This window comes from Electrophorus electricus, chromosome 8, assembly GCF_013358815.1.
Source record: "Electrophorus electricus isolate fEleEle1 chromosome 8, fEleEle1.pri, whole genome shotgun sequence".
In the NCBI taxonomy this organism is placed as follows: Eukaryota; Metazoa; Chordata; class Actinopteri; order Gymnotiformes; family Gymnotidae; genus Electrophorus; species Electrophorus electricus.
Window position 1 is genome coordinate 16947058 of NC_049542.1, and position 16926 is coordinate 16963983.

The window sequence follows — 16926 nt, forward strand, 5'->3', positions numbered from 1 at the left end:
GCCAGCTGAGCTTATTAAACGCCGCTTTGCTCCACTGTTCAAACTCGGCGCCATTTTATTGTCATAGGTGAGCCAGGATGGCAAATCCTGCCTGCTCCTCACATGAGGAAAACCTACACACTCACCCCACTCCCTCAATAGCCATTTGGCTTATTCACTGTAAATATACTGATTATTCATTCTGCTGTTGTGTTTTAGAGTAGTTGTGTTTAATAAGTGTATAACTTATTCCCACCAGGGTCTCTGTATTGATGTTATTCAGATTGGTTGTCACCAGTGTTTTCAAAGAGATCATGGTTAATTAAATTCTTCAGAGATCAAATCCTTTTTCTTCTCATCTTGTGATGATTCTGGTTTGATTACATTGAGAATAAATTACTGATAAACACTGAGTAATCAATGAGTGATTAATAATTATAAGACATAGTATTTATGTGTTGTTTAGTAGGTATAAACCCCTACACCACTGATAAACACAAGCCCCACTTAAACAAAAGCACCATCATTAAACACAAGAAACAGAGAGGTGCAAGGTCCGTACTTAGTAGAGAAGTGAGTGATCAGTTTGACTGGTAAACATGACAGTAAGCCCTTCACTGCACTGGCCTCTTGCACTTCAGGGCTTTGGGGGGAGGAGGCATTAGTGTTTGGGTTCCTGACAAAGATGGCACTCCGGCTTCTGGTCAGCCTGCTTCTCCAGCTGGATGGTGACTGAATGGAAGCTGTAGGTGCTGAAGCAGAACTGCGTGATCTCACTGAGCATGGCCTGTGGATCTGTGCCATCATCTGAGGAGGTTGACAAAGGTGTGGGGCAAATTATTTATTTCATTTGCAGTTAGGTCTGTACAAGGTTTACATCCAATTCATTTGTCTTCAGAAGCAAAAAAGTGTTTGTGTTTGAATGTCTCAGTCAGAATGTTATACCAGTTTAACAATCATTGACCAGTTTGACACTGTCCCTGAGGTAATGGATCTGATAATAGTGTTACAGATCTTTTTTCATAATCATGTTAATCTTCTTTCATTTGTGTACAGTATAACACCTCTGTAATCCTCTCACTTGCACAGTTTTGTACATCCAACTACAGAGAAAGTTCGGTCTCACCTATAGCCACATGGGCAGAGAGGACAACTTGGTTCATGGTCAGGGCCCATATGTGCAGGTTGTGTACAGCTTTCACTCCCGTGATGGATAGAAGGCGTCCTCTCACCTCTCCATAAGCCACACCCGCTGGAGTTCCTGAACGAGACAGAGAAAGGACATCATAACTAATCTCACTTCTGCTGCAAAATGTTTTTGATTAAATATGTTGTTGTTATAATCTTGCTGATTATAACAGTATTTCACAACACTGTGAAGATTATACACAATGAAGATTATAGTCTTTTGTGATTTGTACATCACTTCTTTGAGAAAGAGGAACTCTGCACATATTCTCATTCCAATTGTAACTCTATTTATGATAGTAATACCTTCCATTAAGACCACCAAAATGTCTCTCATGATGGTAAAGGTGGTGCCCAGGACAAACAGGGAGAACAGGAAAGTGCAGATAGGATCTGCAATCTTGTACTCAGGCTGTAAAAAAGACAGGGGTCAGCACATTACCAGCACTGTGTTGGAGTGGACTGAAGTATTTTGATATGCATATACTTCAACATTCACAGGTGGTTTAAAAGGAACGTTAGTCCAACAACCCTCAACAACATAACCTCTTACCCTGAAGAAGATGATAAGTGCGCTAACAAGCACGCTGATGCTCTGCAGAAGATCTCCAATCACATGCACAAAGGCAGCCCTCACACTGGCATTCCCCTGCGGCTTCTTGCTTGCCTCTGGATCATGGTGGTTAGTGTTAGTGTGGCTGTGAGCTTTCTTCCTCTCATGGCTGTGGCCATGACTGTGGGCACTAAGACCACCATGAGAGTGACCATGCCCTGACTGGTGCAAGGTGAGCGCCATTCTGCACATGAAGAGAGACAAATAAACAGAAAGATAGACAGACAAAGCAAGAGAGAGAGTGGCATTATAGCTCATTCAATACAGCATTGAGAGAACACTTGAGTTTCAAAGGGATTTTTACAAAGGACATGTTGTTCTCAGTGAAGGGGTCTAATGGAATTACAAAGGGCTAATTGTTAGTCCAGTATGGGACTTTTTATTAAATATATTTGGGATTTTAAAAAAATCCAAGATAATACTCAATTTCCTCACGAAACTGTCCATAATAAAGGCAACAAAATGCATTGTCTTTGGTGTACCGTCACATAGTGTATAGCCACTTACAACAGATGAACCACACTGGTTCACATCACTCACATGATGTTGGCCAACACAGCACAGCCAGAGGTGATGAGCATGACAGTGCCCTCAATCTCATAATTATCATTAATAAGACGTTCCACAGCCAGGTACACCAACACACCAGTCACCAGCCAGATGGTGAAGACAGACAGGAGGGCACCAAGGATCTCTGAGAATTCACAACATTTTCCATAATAAATTCCTTAAATTGTGATGATGATGATGATGATGATGATGGTGACCATGATGATAATGTTGATGTCTCACCTGCGCGGTGCCAGCCATAGCTGAGTGTGTGTGTGGCAGGCCTGGACGACAACCACAGGGAACACAGGCTGATGATGAAACTGGTAACATCCACAAGCAGGTGGGCAGCATCCGTCATCACTGCCAGACTACCAGCAAAGTACCCACCTGTTCACACAACCATACAAAATGACTGTCAAGCTGCTGTAAGTCGTCTTCTTACATCTGCTGTAAATGATTTAACAAAGATGAATCCCGACTGCAGTGTGATTGCTAGGGAGAGCTAAAAAGTACAGTCCACACACCTAAGATCTCTCCCACCATGAAGACCAGACAAACCACTGAGACAATATAGAGACGTCTCCTGGCCAATTGTTTCTCTCGCTCCCTGTTTTCAAGGGCATGGTTGCTGTCATGACAGTGCTTGTTGTCCTGTCCTGTCTCACCAGTGGGCATACTAGAAACAGAAGAAACCACAGAAACACTAGGAAGGTGACTAACTCACACGTGTACAATGTGTAAATGGAAGGGTCACGGGTTTTTGCAGCACTAAGTATTACATTTAAACTATACTGCTGTGTTTATATTATTGGAGCTCTAGGAATGGCGTGCAGGTGGATACATTTAAACGAGGCATTTCTAATGAGATTAAACTACAAATTGCTTTCGTTCGGCTGTTTGAGAGTTACACTGCAACACAGACATTCGTACGAGCTTGTTTTTATTCGAGTACTCAAACCAGCCATTTTAATTCTCACGTTTGCCTTTTGGCATCATCTGCCTTGAGCCGCAACAAGATTAATTTACGACCCTTCACCATTTCGTGACGGAATCTTTGTAGCGACTACTGGTTCACCCCGCCCCTTCTAACAGTGACGCTGTGCAAAGAACTGGTATCGCGCAAAGTTTGCGCACCGTTAACAATTCCAGCAGAACTGTGTGTAAAACAGACTTAAGCAACACACTCTTATTCGAACTAGGTAAACTTTAATCAACAAAAAAAATGTAAATGCTAAAAATAATAAACTAATTTCATAAGGCATGTCAGCAGGGCACAGAAACGAAAAAGAGAGTATCCACATTTCTCGTTGGATTGTGACTTGTAAACATAGAACAAATGTACATTCTTAAGGCTTCAGTACTTTACCTTCCCAGGGAAATGGTGTACATATTGGCAGCGTTGTCCTTGAGTAAATGCGTTTTTTCCCGATCGTTTTTGAACATGATTAGAATTCCAATCTGTTGTATAGGCTACTTGAAACAGATAAAATATTTTTTGTTTAAAAATAGCCTATATAATGCTAACTAATTACCAAATGTAGTGAGTGAGACAATGCAAGTTTCAGTTCCTCGGTTTCTTTAGAAACGCTAACATAAAATGAAAATTTACATACATATAAATATATGTTAATGTATTTCCAAGTCTGTCACTCGGTTCTTCGCTGGCAGCATCCTCGGCGGGTTGACGACGCTCAGTAATCAATGTGGTCTGAAGACTTGTGACTTGGAACCGTGTGCAAATTTAACAGCTGCTCGCAGCACTAAAAGCGAATTCATCGAGGTAGAAAACAGCCAGACAAAGCCAAGAATTTCGATAGATCTCGAAGACTGGTACACCAGGTTAGAATGAAATGAACGATTTTAAGTTTTATAAAAGTTGATTTCTACAGTTGCGCGGAAACCATTGAAATAACTTCCCCCCAGATTCTAGTACAATCTCACAGATATCACTATTTTTAATGTCGTGACTCACCAAAATATTTAAATGTTTAGATAAGTTGTCTGCTTTTATCTAGAACGTCACAAAACGTTTAAATAAGTTATCTTTGGTGATGAGTCTTTCTCCCTCCATTTACCAGAACGCAGTTCCGATCTAGCAAACTAAACTCTTATCTACCAAACGCAGTTTCATGAGGAACAGTGAAGGGTTTTTGTCGGAAACCCTTTAGATGTAGACAAGAAGTTAAGTGTAACTAGCTGGTGCGATACACCACGTCGTTTTGGTTTTTTTAAAACAAATTTGGGCGTACTGTCACTGCAAGCACTTGTCCTGTGATCCAATAGAGCAAAGAACACGTGTTTTCATTTGCTGAGTGTCGCTGACGTATAGCCAGGAGCCTTTGTATATGTGCGAATTTCACTTGCTTGTTTATTTATATTAGCAGCTATGTGTTTGTCACTCTAATACGCCAGAATCCAACGTGTACCCCGCAGTTCATCTGCTGTGACTTCCCTGCTCAATCAACGCTAAAATGGCAAAAGATCTGCACTTAACTGGAAGCCACCCTCAAATCAGTAGTGGTCCCAGCGAATGTCCTTGAGAATGCATAATGTTAGGATCTATAAGACCAATTGACAGGTGGACCTGAGCAGTGATGCTTGTTGCCTACAAACTTAATCATGTACTTCTCTTAGACACAAACAGGCCGGATGCAAATTAAAGGGATGACTTTCTAATTGCAAAAGCATTTAACACAGTTTCTAAATGTTCTCTTTATTTGGTTCAGGTATCTGAACAATTTACAAAGGTCTGATGTTAAAATACACAGTTGCAAATAAGTTATATGTTATGACTTCAAAGGCAATGTATCCTTTAAATCCTACAGAGAAAATGGGTAACAGCTGTTTGACACAGAAAGAAAGACAACAAACCAAGGAGCAGTTCTACAGTAAACACACACATGAATGCTTCAACAGACGAGACTAATAAGAAAGGATGTAGAACCATCTTAATTCAGTCAGAAATCTTTGGAGATGCATATGTAATGGAAAACTAATGGTGCTCATGACAGAAGTTTCCGTCAAAATTTTCATTTGGGTGAACAATTAAAATATTGCTACTAATTAAAATTTGAGTAGGCTACTAGTAAACAGAATGAAAGCTATCCACCCTTCATAGACATTTGACATATGTAGGCTTTCAAATATTTTCCATGACTTGTTTAGTTAACTATCACAATTATTTCAATCAATGGTTACAATAACCATGTAATGTGGTGTGCTATTGTTGGGAGCACTGAACTTAAAAAAAGCAAACAGCTTGCAGCACTTCTGGATAACCTATCAACTACAGTACTTGGGAATTCCATATTACTTTCACACAGAAACTAGCAATATTCTGAAATAATTTCTGTAATAAAATACTGCAGTTGATTATAAGACTACAATGAATATTTTATCCACAAGTCACCTATTCAGCTATGCTCTAGTGAATTCACTAAAAATGTACTACATAAATACAAAAATATCACCGCAAACCCTGTCTATTGAGCAGTCCTAGCAAAAACATGGTGATTCAAACAACATGATTGCAATCTATTGGCTAACTGGCTATATTACAAGTAAGCAGTTCATACAATGCCTTTTAAAATCAAAACAATATAATCTTGGACTGCAAAAGGGCTAATCTAATTTTGGATAGCAATGAGTACTGATTCAATGTCTGACCATATAGTGTTTCTTTTCATAAGTCTTTACAGAGTTTACAGAGTAGTCAAAAATGTTTGGTAAAAGTGACCCCATCCAAAGCCTTAATTGGTACAGATACTAGACTCTTGGCATCCAGTAATGGGAGAGTTGTTTTGTGTGCCACTGTTTTTACAGGCTGTTCATATCTATTTAAAGAATTTGAATGATGACTAAACTTCTCTCTGCTCTGAAAAACAATTTGCTTTGCTCCTATCATTTCAAATCAAGAACAGCATAATTGTACAACATGGACAAATACAGTGCAACACCACCAGTAGACTTTTGAAACATGGCTCATGAAACCTCCTGTTTTACAAAACTCAGGTTGAGTCCAGAAAAAATTGCCACAATCCAATCTTTCACACCGACGTAATCGCTCATTAAAACCCTTGCTTGGCCTATTACTGCTTCAGAATGCATCCAGACTGATAGTATGATGGGCTTTGGGCAGCAAACATAAGTGTTGGGGGGTGCAGTCCTCAAGGCTAAGAGCCAGGAGCAAAAGCTAGTGCCCCCAGCTGTATAGGAGATTCTATGTAACCAGATCAGTCAGAAGGGCTATAGAGGTCACCAGAGGAAGGCAGACGGACGTGACCTCCTGTTACTTTAGGAAGCAGATTCAGGTCTGGAAGGCTACTGAGACGAGATCGGAGCTCCTTCCTCACCTGGGTAACCCGTGCCAGCTTGCGCTTGTACTCCTAAAATGCACACACACAAAGACGACAGTTGTTAGGGGTTGTACTGAAGTGCATAACTCAAACATCATAACTACAAGATAGACATGATTAAAATGTATGCAAAATAAGCAAAAACAACTAATGTTAAAAGGTTTTAATCAGACGAACTGGGCCGCAAGAAACTGGTAGATTGTAAGGTTATTACAGTAAACCTCAGATGTACCCACTGTTTACAATCATTTCTGCATACATACAGCATGTTATGGACAGAATACATTAATACAGTTCTTGTGACTGCATTGCTTGCACTAATAATTTTGATTTGCAACATATTGATGTATGCAATACAACCCTGCAAATACTGCACTACACACTTCTACAAGGATATTTCAATTTCCCTAAATGAGCCCAAAAACATACAAGTTGTGTTTTCTTTTTCTTTTCAGATTTTATCTTTGGCAAATGGACACTCAGTCTTTACAGAAAAGCCGGGCTAACGTGAAAGTATGAATTATTGGTTAAGTAATATTTTACTAACCACATTTTCTTTAATGTTTAGAGAGGTGATAAATAGCCTATTCAATTTTTTCCCATTAATGACATGTGCAGCATTTAGAAACACATTAGTGTCTAATTTGATTTGGACTTTGGAACACATTTGTTGCCCTTAGTAATGATCCTTAGTGACTTTCACAATACATTTTAAAAGTACACAGCTGTTTCCCAACACAAACTCAGTTCAAAAGCAGTGTACCATCCTTGCTACCAGCACACCTGATCCTAGCAATAAAGAACAGCAAACACCTGCTACAGTTGTGCTTGGAGCTGGAAGAGTGCAGAACTGAAATAAGAGGGCCACAGGATTGGGCTACAAAACACAAGACACAGAAAATTCTTGCTCAGAGTATTAGGTTATATACCCAAAATGAAGTACTATTTAAATTAAAAAGCCACATTGTTCCTATGGGCCTGCTTATCAATTCCACACCAGGAAATGGGGAAACATTTTATATACTGTTTGAAATATGTGAGTTTATGATGCAGGTTTATCAATGTCAGCGATAAAAGGACAGTCAGATTAATTGAAGTGATTACCCATAAATTAGCGAAGGCATTCCTAAGGTGCCCTGGTTTATCAAATGTACAAAAATACAGAACTATTGAGCTATGATTCAACACTTTCCATAGTCACCCAAACACAGCCTAACAGATTTTGCACTGTAAATCTTAATAGATAAGAATCTAAATTAGAATTAGTAAAACTCAACTAGGCATTTAGGTTGAACCATAAAAGTGAATGAACTAGTCCTTTAAAAATCACCCTCTCTGCTGAAATGTCATAAAATGTAAATAAAAAGTTGAGCAATAAAGATGAGCGATAAACATGCCTTAGTCTGTATTTAAAACAGTTATAATTTCTCCATAATACTTTACTATGAACATTATGAACATTATGTAAAACCAACTGCAATAATAAAAAAAAACACACTCAAGAATTGTGATTTCACTTTAATTTTTATTTGATCTGTAGAAATGAAAACATGGCATAATGAGATCTGCTGAGACCTGCTGACAAATGCTAAAGAATCAACATTAATAATCCTCATTAAACCTTCATCTGCAGTAGTACTTACCTTTGCATGTGTCGGTGAATGAGCAAAGACTTAAAGTTAGCATTTGGGCATTCCTGCACTTGGGTGTGCATGCATGAGTCTGTGCTACCCTCTAGTGGACAAGGCACACCCAAAGATAGTGAAAAGGAAACACAAGGACACAAGGTCTGAAGAGGTAATGAACATGGGAATGCAAGAGGAAAGAAAGATATAGCAAGTTTACGCACTTCTAGCTTCTGTTCGTTTTGGGCCAAGCCATCCCGCTGACTCTGCAGAAAGAGAGCAAGCAATCGCGTGAGCTGCCTGCGGTCATCAATCTCAGCTGCCAGACGTCCGCTGTAGTCTGCCAGGAGCATGCAGGCCTCCTCAACCAGCCTGGACAGGCGCTCTCCTGACTCCTTATCTGAGACAAACATACAGACCCAGCCAGACAAAAAAATTGAGTGTAACCAGGCAAAATGTCACTTCCTATATAGAACAGGATGTGCAATGAAACAGGGGCATCTAACAATAAGTATGTAGCAGTGTATGTGTGTGTTATAAAAATATTAGCTGCAACATGCTTCTTCAGGTAACTCCCATCCACCCACATCTACACACCTGTAACTCTGTGCAATAGAGAGGTGTCCTGCACCTCAGGGGGTAGAGCGGAGATCCTCTGACGCAGGGCAGAATCGCTCGAAGCAGCATTCTCCAGCTCCTGCAGTGCTCGAATCAAATCTGCTGTCTGAGACAGACAGGACTGTTACCATTTGAAGCGAGTCTGGACAAAGCCCAGATGGTAGACAATGCCAGCCTGGGGTCGCATCATCCAGTACCTGAGGGGGCTCTGCAGGTGAGCTCTGAGAAGCAAAGTCTTCATCGTTCACTTTTATCGCCTCATAGGGACGCTTCTTAGGCTTCTTTTCTCCATCTGGGAAATTTGGGCAGGGAAATTTAAAAGAAGACATTTTACATCACCATTCACAACCTACTACTCACATCATTAAGAATCACCATTCGCTGTTATTCTGTGCATCTGTTTCCCTCAAGACTGCCTAAAAGGGTACAAAAGCTGAACCGGCACATTTTAGTCAGAAGTTGAATATTACAGGCTTATTGCTGGTTACAGCATTGGCTGGACCATCACAGCATTCAGACACTTCCCTAAAGATAATGTGCATGTGTTATTATAAAATTAAACTAAAGAACATTCTCTGGAGATTTAATATTCTGCCTTTTGAAATGCACAAGTCTGCTCTGTATAGAAGAAGTAAAAAAACAACAAAACAAAACAGATTTGCCAAATATGTATGGCTGAGTAATTATCCTATGTATTGACAAATCTAGTTAAAGTTTTAAACACTTCTCTACTTGTAAACACAAAGATGGTGACAAATTAATATCATGTAGTTTGTTGGAGCTTGCAGGTCAATCGGTGTAATCAAATAACCTGTTTAAGTTGTAATAACAGCCATCAGCTAGGAGAGAGGTATCACAATGAGGAAAAAGGGGCATGTGTTTATTTTATCTTAATTAGTGGGATTAATGGCATATTCAAATGGTATATATACGTTTTTAACCAATAACAGTCTCAATGAAAACCTTTCACTAGCTGATGCACAAAAGATAAAAATGTTTAGTTTATACTCATGCAAATCAAAACATGTCAAGATGTATTACACATCATTTACATCCTAAAACAATTCTGAGAGAAAGTAAAGTGCCATTAAGTGAATTCATTATGTCAGCTATACTGAACACCCCACTACCAGAAGGGCTCTACTGAACTCTCAAAATATCAGTGTAGAGGAAAAAGTACCTACCATACAGATCTACACAATACAGAGACAAATACTATAATGGCACCATATTACTACATATTGAGGTTGTGCTATGCTTTGGAATATAATTTAAATAAACTGTTATAACCCCTTGATATAACATTCTGAAAACTAGCAGTTGTACAATTGTTGGATTTTGTGAATGCTGTGGTTCAACAAATTCACTTCTTTTATTCATGTTTTATTCCAGTGATAAATCACACAGCCCAGAAGCTAAATAATATGACAGAATGGTATACTTACGTAGTACCTCAGAGAGTTTATCAAGTAAGTCATTCTCATACACTGCTCTCTCCTGCCAAATGGACAGAACCCGATCCAGTTGCTTCTTACAGCCATCCTCTCCTTCACTGCACACAAAGTAGAAGCCAGGAACAATGACTAAGTGGGAGACATTTCACAAACAAACAATGATGTGCCAGTGGTGTGTCTAAAAAGCACACGCTGCCACAAAAGTGACAGGAGTGTGAACACAAACTAGGCTGTCTCACCTGGAGACATGTTTAAAAGCGTCAATAATGAGTGGGGCAAAGTCCTGTGTGAACTCTGGGCCTTTCTTCTTGCTGTTCTGGATGACATCATTGGCTAGATAGAGGAAAGTCAGTTTGCGAGACACCTGGGCTGAAGGGTTCGTCAAGAGGAGAGACAGACAGAGGGAGAGAGTATTACAGTTTTACAATTCAAAGAAAAGAAATGTGAAAAATAAAATAAATAAATAAATAAAATGTAAAAAAAAATAAAATAAAATAAAAAAAATATCAAATATTTGACAAGACTTTATATTAAATAAGTTTACATTAAATCACATGCTCATTGTGCTCTTTAACCCAAGTCCTGGTGGAGAGAAAAAGCAGTTATGTTTTGTTGTGCAGCTGGTGGAAGTATTAACTTAATATAGATTAAAGGATTATGAAGGGCTCTTTAGATGTCCTTTCTGAGGGAGCCTCAAACAAAGCACAAGACAATTCCTCTTCGCTGCTAATATGTTCTCTCGAGAGTTAATCAAGGGTAAAATAAATAAATAAATAAATAAATAAATATAAAAACACCACACACACTATGGCAACAGTGTTCCCCTGGGGTGGGGGTGGGGGGCAAAAGCCCAATTAGCCCAGTGACATCATTCCATGCTACAATATCTCCATATATAATTTGAAATTGTGTGCATGTATGGAAATATTTAATAAAGAAAACATTTTGGACAGTTTGGACAAATATACATAAACTTTTAAATAAGGATTCTAAGGTTGGCTGTGACTGTTATACACAACACAGTACAGGTTTTGTACTGAAACATTTTATTCAATCTTTATGGTCTGTTAAATAGATGTAGTCTCCAGAGTTACAAAGGTATACTGGAATCATACAACTTTACTGTGGAACTGTAGGAAAGGAAGTATAAGAGCAGCAAATCTGGTTTTCATTATGAAGGTTCTCACTTCTAGAATAAAATGAATAGTGACATTCTGGTAAATCTCTAAAACTACAATCTATGGCACTGTTTGACTTTCTTTACTAGCTATGAGAGGTTTTGGTCAGATTTGGCACAATGTACAAAGTGATGAAATTATCAGAGAAAACTTAATAAGTAGGCAATTAATAAGAGATCCAATATGAGAAAATATGACTCAGTGGAGGAAGCACCACAACATGAAGTGTAGCAGTGTTTTCTCTTAGTGTTTTCTCATATCGAGTTGCTTTGGCAGGCATTATCTTACTTGTAACACTCACCACAATAAAAGAAATTACTATTTGTTCTGCTTAATCATAAATTAATGATATGAAAATAGCAAGCTTGTTTCATTTAACTTAATTTTGTAGTCTATCACAATATGATATAAAAATAATACCATACAAATGGTGAGAGAATATGTTACAGGAGTTATGACAACAAAACAAGATCTGTCAGCAAATAAGTATTTTTCATGGCCACCATGAAAAACATGTATAGTTACATGTATTAATATGAGTAGACTATTAATATACCTAGTTAGAATATGTAAGATTAACCATTTTAGTCAGAATCATAACTGCTGGCTAGTCAGCATGTTAAATATGTGATTAGTATTATGCCTAATATCCCATTAAACTGATTGATACTTAAGGCTAATCTAAAATGCAAAATGTATAACCCAAATGTCTATATCACAAGAACATCTAACATGACTCAAGCTCTATGATAAACCAACCAATATGATTAACTCATGTCACAAGGAAAATGTCTACCTCTGTTATAAACTTTACACATTGAGAAACATGAGCCTGAAAACTGTAAAAATACAGAATAAGAACTTTTAAGAATTTGCAAGGTTGTTGCACATTTTGCTGCACTTCTGATAAAATAAAAAAAAAAAAGATGCAAACTAACCAGGGGTATGGGTCAGAGACCTGAATAAATGCAAAATCTACATTTTACATTTAGCTGACGCTTTTATCCAAAGCGACTTACAATTATGACTGAATAGAACTTGAGCAATTGAGGGTTAAAGGTCTTGCTCATGGACCCAACAGTGGTAACTTGGCAGTGGTGGGGCTTGAACTGGAGACCATCCAATTAGAAGTCGAATATCTTAACCACTTAGCTACCAGTGTCCTACAAAAGCTACATGAAAGCATTATAGAATTAATTTTTATGATTTAAATATTTAGCATCTTCACAGATATCAGCAAATGCCAGCTTCACAGAATCAGCAAATGTATTAAACAGTAAAAGAAACTGAAAGACTTCAAAATCACAGCTCTTCAGCATGTTATTGGTTGAAATACACTTTGTGGTTCAGTATAGTCTGAGTTATCACCAACTACATTTTTCTATGTATATTATATAAAAATTGTGTCTATATAGATAATGTTATCAACACACAAATATACAGACTCAAGAATATCAAAATATGAAGACAATACCATTTTCTAGAAATATTAGTCATATTATGAGCTGCTCTGGGTAAGAGAGTCTGCCAATTGTTTTAAATGCAAATGAAAATGTCAAACTGAATAGGGTGAATGGCTGTTATTTAATACTATACTTTACAAAATGTAAGCCTTCTGAAAATGAATCACACAAAAATGAGATCAGCTTCCACTGAGGTTTCTATGAGCTTTAGGTATGAACAGAATTATTTATACAATGAAATGTGCGAGCCAGGCACTTGGCATGTACTCTGCATTTTATCTGACAAAATGCAGAGAACATGATATAATCTGCAGTTTCCAAAAAAACAGCAGGACTTTGTTTTGAAAACCTTAACAATTGTGCACTATACACAAAAACAGCATTGCTCTCAGGCCCAGCAAAATTAATTGACATACTCCTAGAAGAGATGATTACTGTGTATTCTCAACACAGTGGGGGAAAAAATACACTAGATTTAAGGAAAGGCAAGAAGCCATTCAGCTGACTTGCATATTTTGCACCCATCTTGGTTTTATGTTGCATCCAATTATCACTAAAAATAGTTAGCTAGCATCTCCACCTAGACAGCTTGCGCTTTTTTCAGTGCACAAAACAAGCAAAATAATTTGTCTTTGGGAGAATGTTGGTGAATCTTCTATTTTAATGCAAACACACTTGCCATTTAATTATTAACCTAGCAACACTTAACTTTTACTTAACAATCAATTTTTTTTGCATTTGTTAAATTTCTGTAGCACTGTAATCTGCCCCAATCAAATATCATTTGTGTAGAACCTATTGTCCCTTTTTTGCCATCAGTTTTGAAATTAATGCCTCCGAGTGAGAACTTGGTGGGGCACAACTCTGACAGCCCCACATTACAGCTTCAAATTTAACCATTTTGACTCTTGACTTTGTTACTCAAAATTATCAAGGAAAATATTAATGCTGTATCCAGAGTTATGTAAAATTGCTATTTTGCTTTGATTGAAAATAATGCAGTTAGCATAGGTCTACTTGTATGTGGAGGCCACCTGCATTGCAGTTACAGTGTTTACTCTCCTCTAATGCTCCTGATACAGCATTTTTGCTGAAAAGAACAAATGTGCTCTTGATCTGAATTTGGCCCTTGTAAAGAAATGTGTAGAATTGTATAGCACTACAGTGCTGGATTTGAGAAACAAATGTTGGAAAATAATCAAACACCATTACCAGACAAAGGATAGCAGCAGGCCTACATTTCATGGAAACATTACTACTTTCTTTGTAGAACTTAATTTAGGTAGCCTACACACAACTCAACGTTAGGCTAACAGCAAATCACCTGACATGTCTTTTAAAGGATATATTTACCATTTCTAACCCAGTATGTATAATTTGTAACTGTGCATAGTATTATCCGCAGTTTATCCACGCTCACTGGGCTTGGACACTGTCCAATTGGGCTATCTTTTAGGCCAGGAATGCCCAAGTACAGTCCTAGACATGTACAGCCCTGCAGTGTTCAGTTCCAAACCTAATCTAAACACATCTGGCTCTGATATTAAAAGGCTACTGAATGATTTTACTAACTGGATCAGATGTGCTAGATTTACATTGGAAAAAAACTCTGCAGAGCAACAGATCACTGGGACTGGACATGGATACTATTGGTTTAGACCAAATCTTCGAAAACCCAGATTTGCACATAACCTTATTTGAAACACACAACTTACAGTATTCACAGGGGGTTTATTTTTAAAAAACCCTTTTTTCCTGATTTCATTATTAAACCCAATTACAAGATCCAATTCTGAATGCTGTTCACTTATGATGAATAAGCACCATTAATTTGGTGGTTTCTCTATAACTATTCCCACATTTTATAACATTTTACTTTGAATGGATTTACCAAGAACAATTAAAATAATAATAAAAATACAAATAAACATTTTTACCTTCTGTTTCATATGCATATACTCAAATGTTTACTCATTTCTGGTTAAAGGCATAATGTCTGCAGGTGAGATTTTTGCAACAAAGACAGTTAAAGAACCATTGTTCAAATTTGTGAAATTTGGGCAAGTTCTCCAAGAAGTGACATTTACTTTTTAAAAGACATAGTGTAGATTTATTTATTTGTAAAAATATGCCCTACTGTAAAAATGGCTCCTGAATTCATGAAGGAATTAAAACAAGTATCTAATTAGTTACCTGGCCAGGTAGCTAGATTAAAGCTACACCGTGTCATTACTGACTAGTTAGATATTAAAATTGAGTTAGGTGGTGGGGACATTGCCTATTCAATTACGTTATTCTATGAATTGCGTAAATAAACACAACCAGCCAAGTAACCAGTTGTAAAAACACGTCCAGACTGGTGTGATCCTAACTTGCTACGCTAACAGCACATAGGTAGCTAACGCTAGCTAAGATGATCATTTTACCAGCCAACCTAGTCTGCCTGCAAACCTTAAGAAGAACGGCTGGTTAGCCCATGCCAGGTAAACCTACCTATTTAGCAAGCGGCCCAGTTAGCTAGCTAGCTATCGAGTTAGCTTTCCTGCCCAATTAGCTATCATCAAAAACGTTATCCAAGTAGAATAACTAGCGTTAACTACATAGATATGAGTGTTTAAAAATCAGGTGGCTAGCAATATATTAAGCGACATGAGCTTCTAATAACTAGATGATTAACGACAGAAACTGATTAGAGCTGATAAGTATAGTATCTGTATAGTCAGTTCTGATAAATAGTTAGCTAGCTAGATAGCTAGCCAGCCAAGTAACTGACTAACCTTTCAGTTTATGAACAGAATTAAGGTTAGCTAGCTAGCTAACAACATAAGGTACAAATCAAACAGATGAATGGCTAAGATTCTTTGCTAAACAGTTAGCTAGCTAGCTAATGGTTGAAAGCCAAACTGCGCAGAATTTAATTAGCAGCTACGATGCAAAACTGTCATGCGTTAGGAAAACGGTGTCGCCTGCTTACCTTTTTTCAGTTCGTTATACCAAACTTTGACGATGGTTTTCGAGTGTTTTCTGTGGTGGATTAACCATAGTGACAGGGTCTGTACGCTCTGCTGAGAGTTGCTAAGTTCTGCCAATTTTTTCTCCAAAGCCGACTCGGAGAAAACTGACATTTTCTTCTTTATAATGCTTCTCGAAAATTACTGAATAATGTTGGCTAAAGACTTCTGCAAATCTTCACCAAGAAACATAACACTCGACTATGTGGCCAACTAAGAGCACTGTTAAATTCAGGCACTTCTAAGGTTCAACGGAACATGCGCATTTTCACAACTGTAATTTTAAAGGGGACATGTCTCCCCCTTTTCGAAAGTCGTAGATTGAATACTGCTGTCTTTAACTGCTTATATATTTACCAGCATTCGGTATAACGTCTTCATTATTTTGCTTATGTATAGCAAATTGTATTAGATGCTAGTGTTTAATAATGCAGCTAGCTAGCCTCGTAAACAAACCACATAACTTACCGCTAGCCAGCTAGCTAACCTATCAACTGAGAGCTCTGCTGAGTGAGGCTGAAGTGAGACACGCAGCGCACAAGTACGGCGAGCAAAATGGGTCGCTTTCATTGAAAAAAAAAATATAGGTAGGCAAAAAAAGCAGATAGCTAGTGTGAACCCCGCGATTTAACATTAATCAAAATACAATGGGTTGTCAAAATGGTATATCGCTGTATATTCAAGCATAGGTTTATAGTACAGAAGAGGGCTTTTCACTAGCTGCTTGGGTACCGCTGGTGTCACTGGAGTCTGTTCCCTCTCCGTGACCTCCGGAAACACCTTGTATTGTGAATGGATTTGCAGCATTTCTGAAGTTGCATGCGCTTAAAAAAAATAAAATAAAATAATAAATAAAAAAATAAATAGGAACTTTATTAGCGTCATAGGCT

At 37.9% G+C, this 16926-nt stretch overlaps 1 protein-coding gene across 3 annotated transcripts; it reads right to left on the bottom strand.

The window, feature by feature from the left end:
* Nucleotides 1-487: 487 nt before the first annotated feature.
* Nucleotides 488-16584, bottom strand: LOC113586997 (regulation of nuclear pre-mRNA domain-containing protein 1A-like). 3 transcript variants are annotated; one of them, XM_035529344.1, is made up of 14 exons: nt 16000-16584; nt 10624-10753; nt 10376-10482; nt 9128-9222; nt 8910-9036; nt 8537-8712; nt 6567-6717; nt 2857-3009; nt 2573-2719; nt 2321-2474; nt 1721-1964; nt 1474-1579; nt 1106-1240; nt 488-786 (listed from the first exon to the last, which is right to left on the bottom strand). In XM_035529344.1, the coding sequence occupies exons 1-14, from the start codon at nt 16148-16150 to the stop codon at nt 641-643; spliced, it is 2022 nt and encodes a 673-aa protein (XP_035385237.1). In that variant the 5' UTR covers nt 16151-16584; the 3' UTR covers nt 488-640. The 3 variants fall into 3 exon arrangements, with proteins under 3 accessions (XP_035385237.1, XP_035385238.1, XP_035385239.1); XM_035529345.1 differs by lacking the exons at nt 488-786; nt 1106-1240; nt 1474-1579; ... (3 more) ...; nt 2857-3009; nt 6567-6717 and adding an exon at nt 8196-8221 and having other exon boundaries at nt 8331-8712; nt 16000-16565; XM_035529346.1 differs by lacking the exons at nt 488-786; nt 1106-1240; nt 1474-1579; ... (3 more) ...; nt 2857-3009; nt 6567-6717 and adding an exon at nt 8208-8421 and having other exon boundaries at nt 16000-16565.
* Nucleotides 16585-16926: the final 342 nt, after the last annotated feature.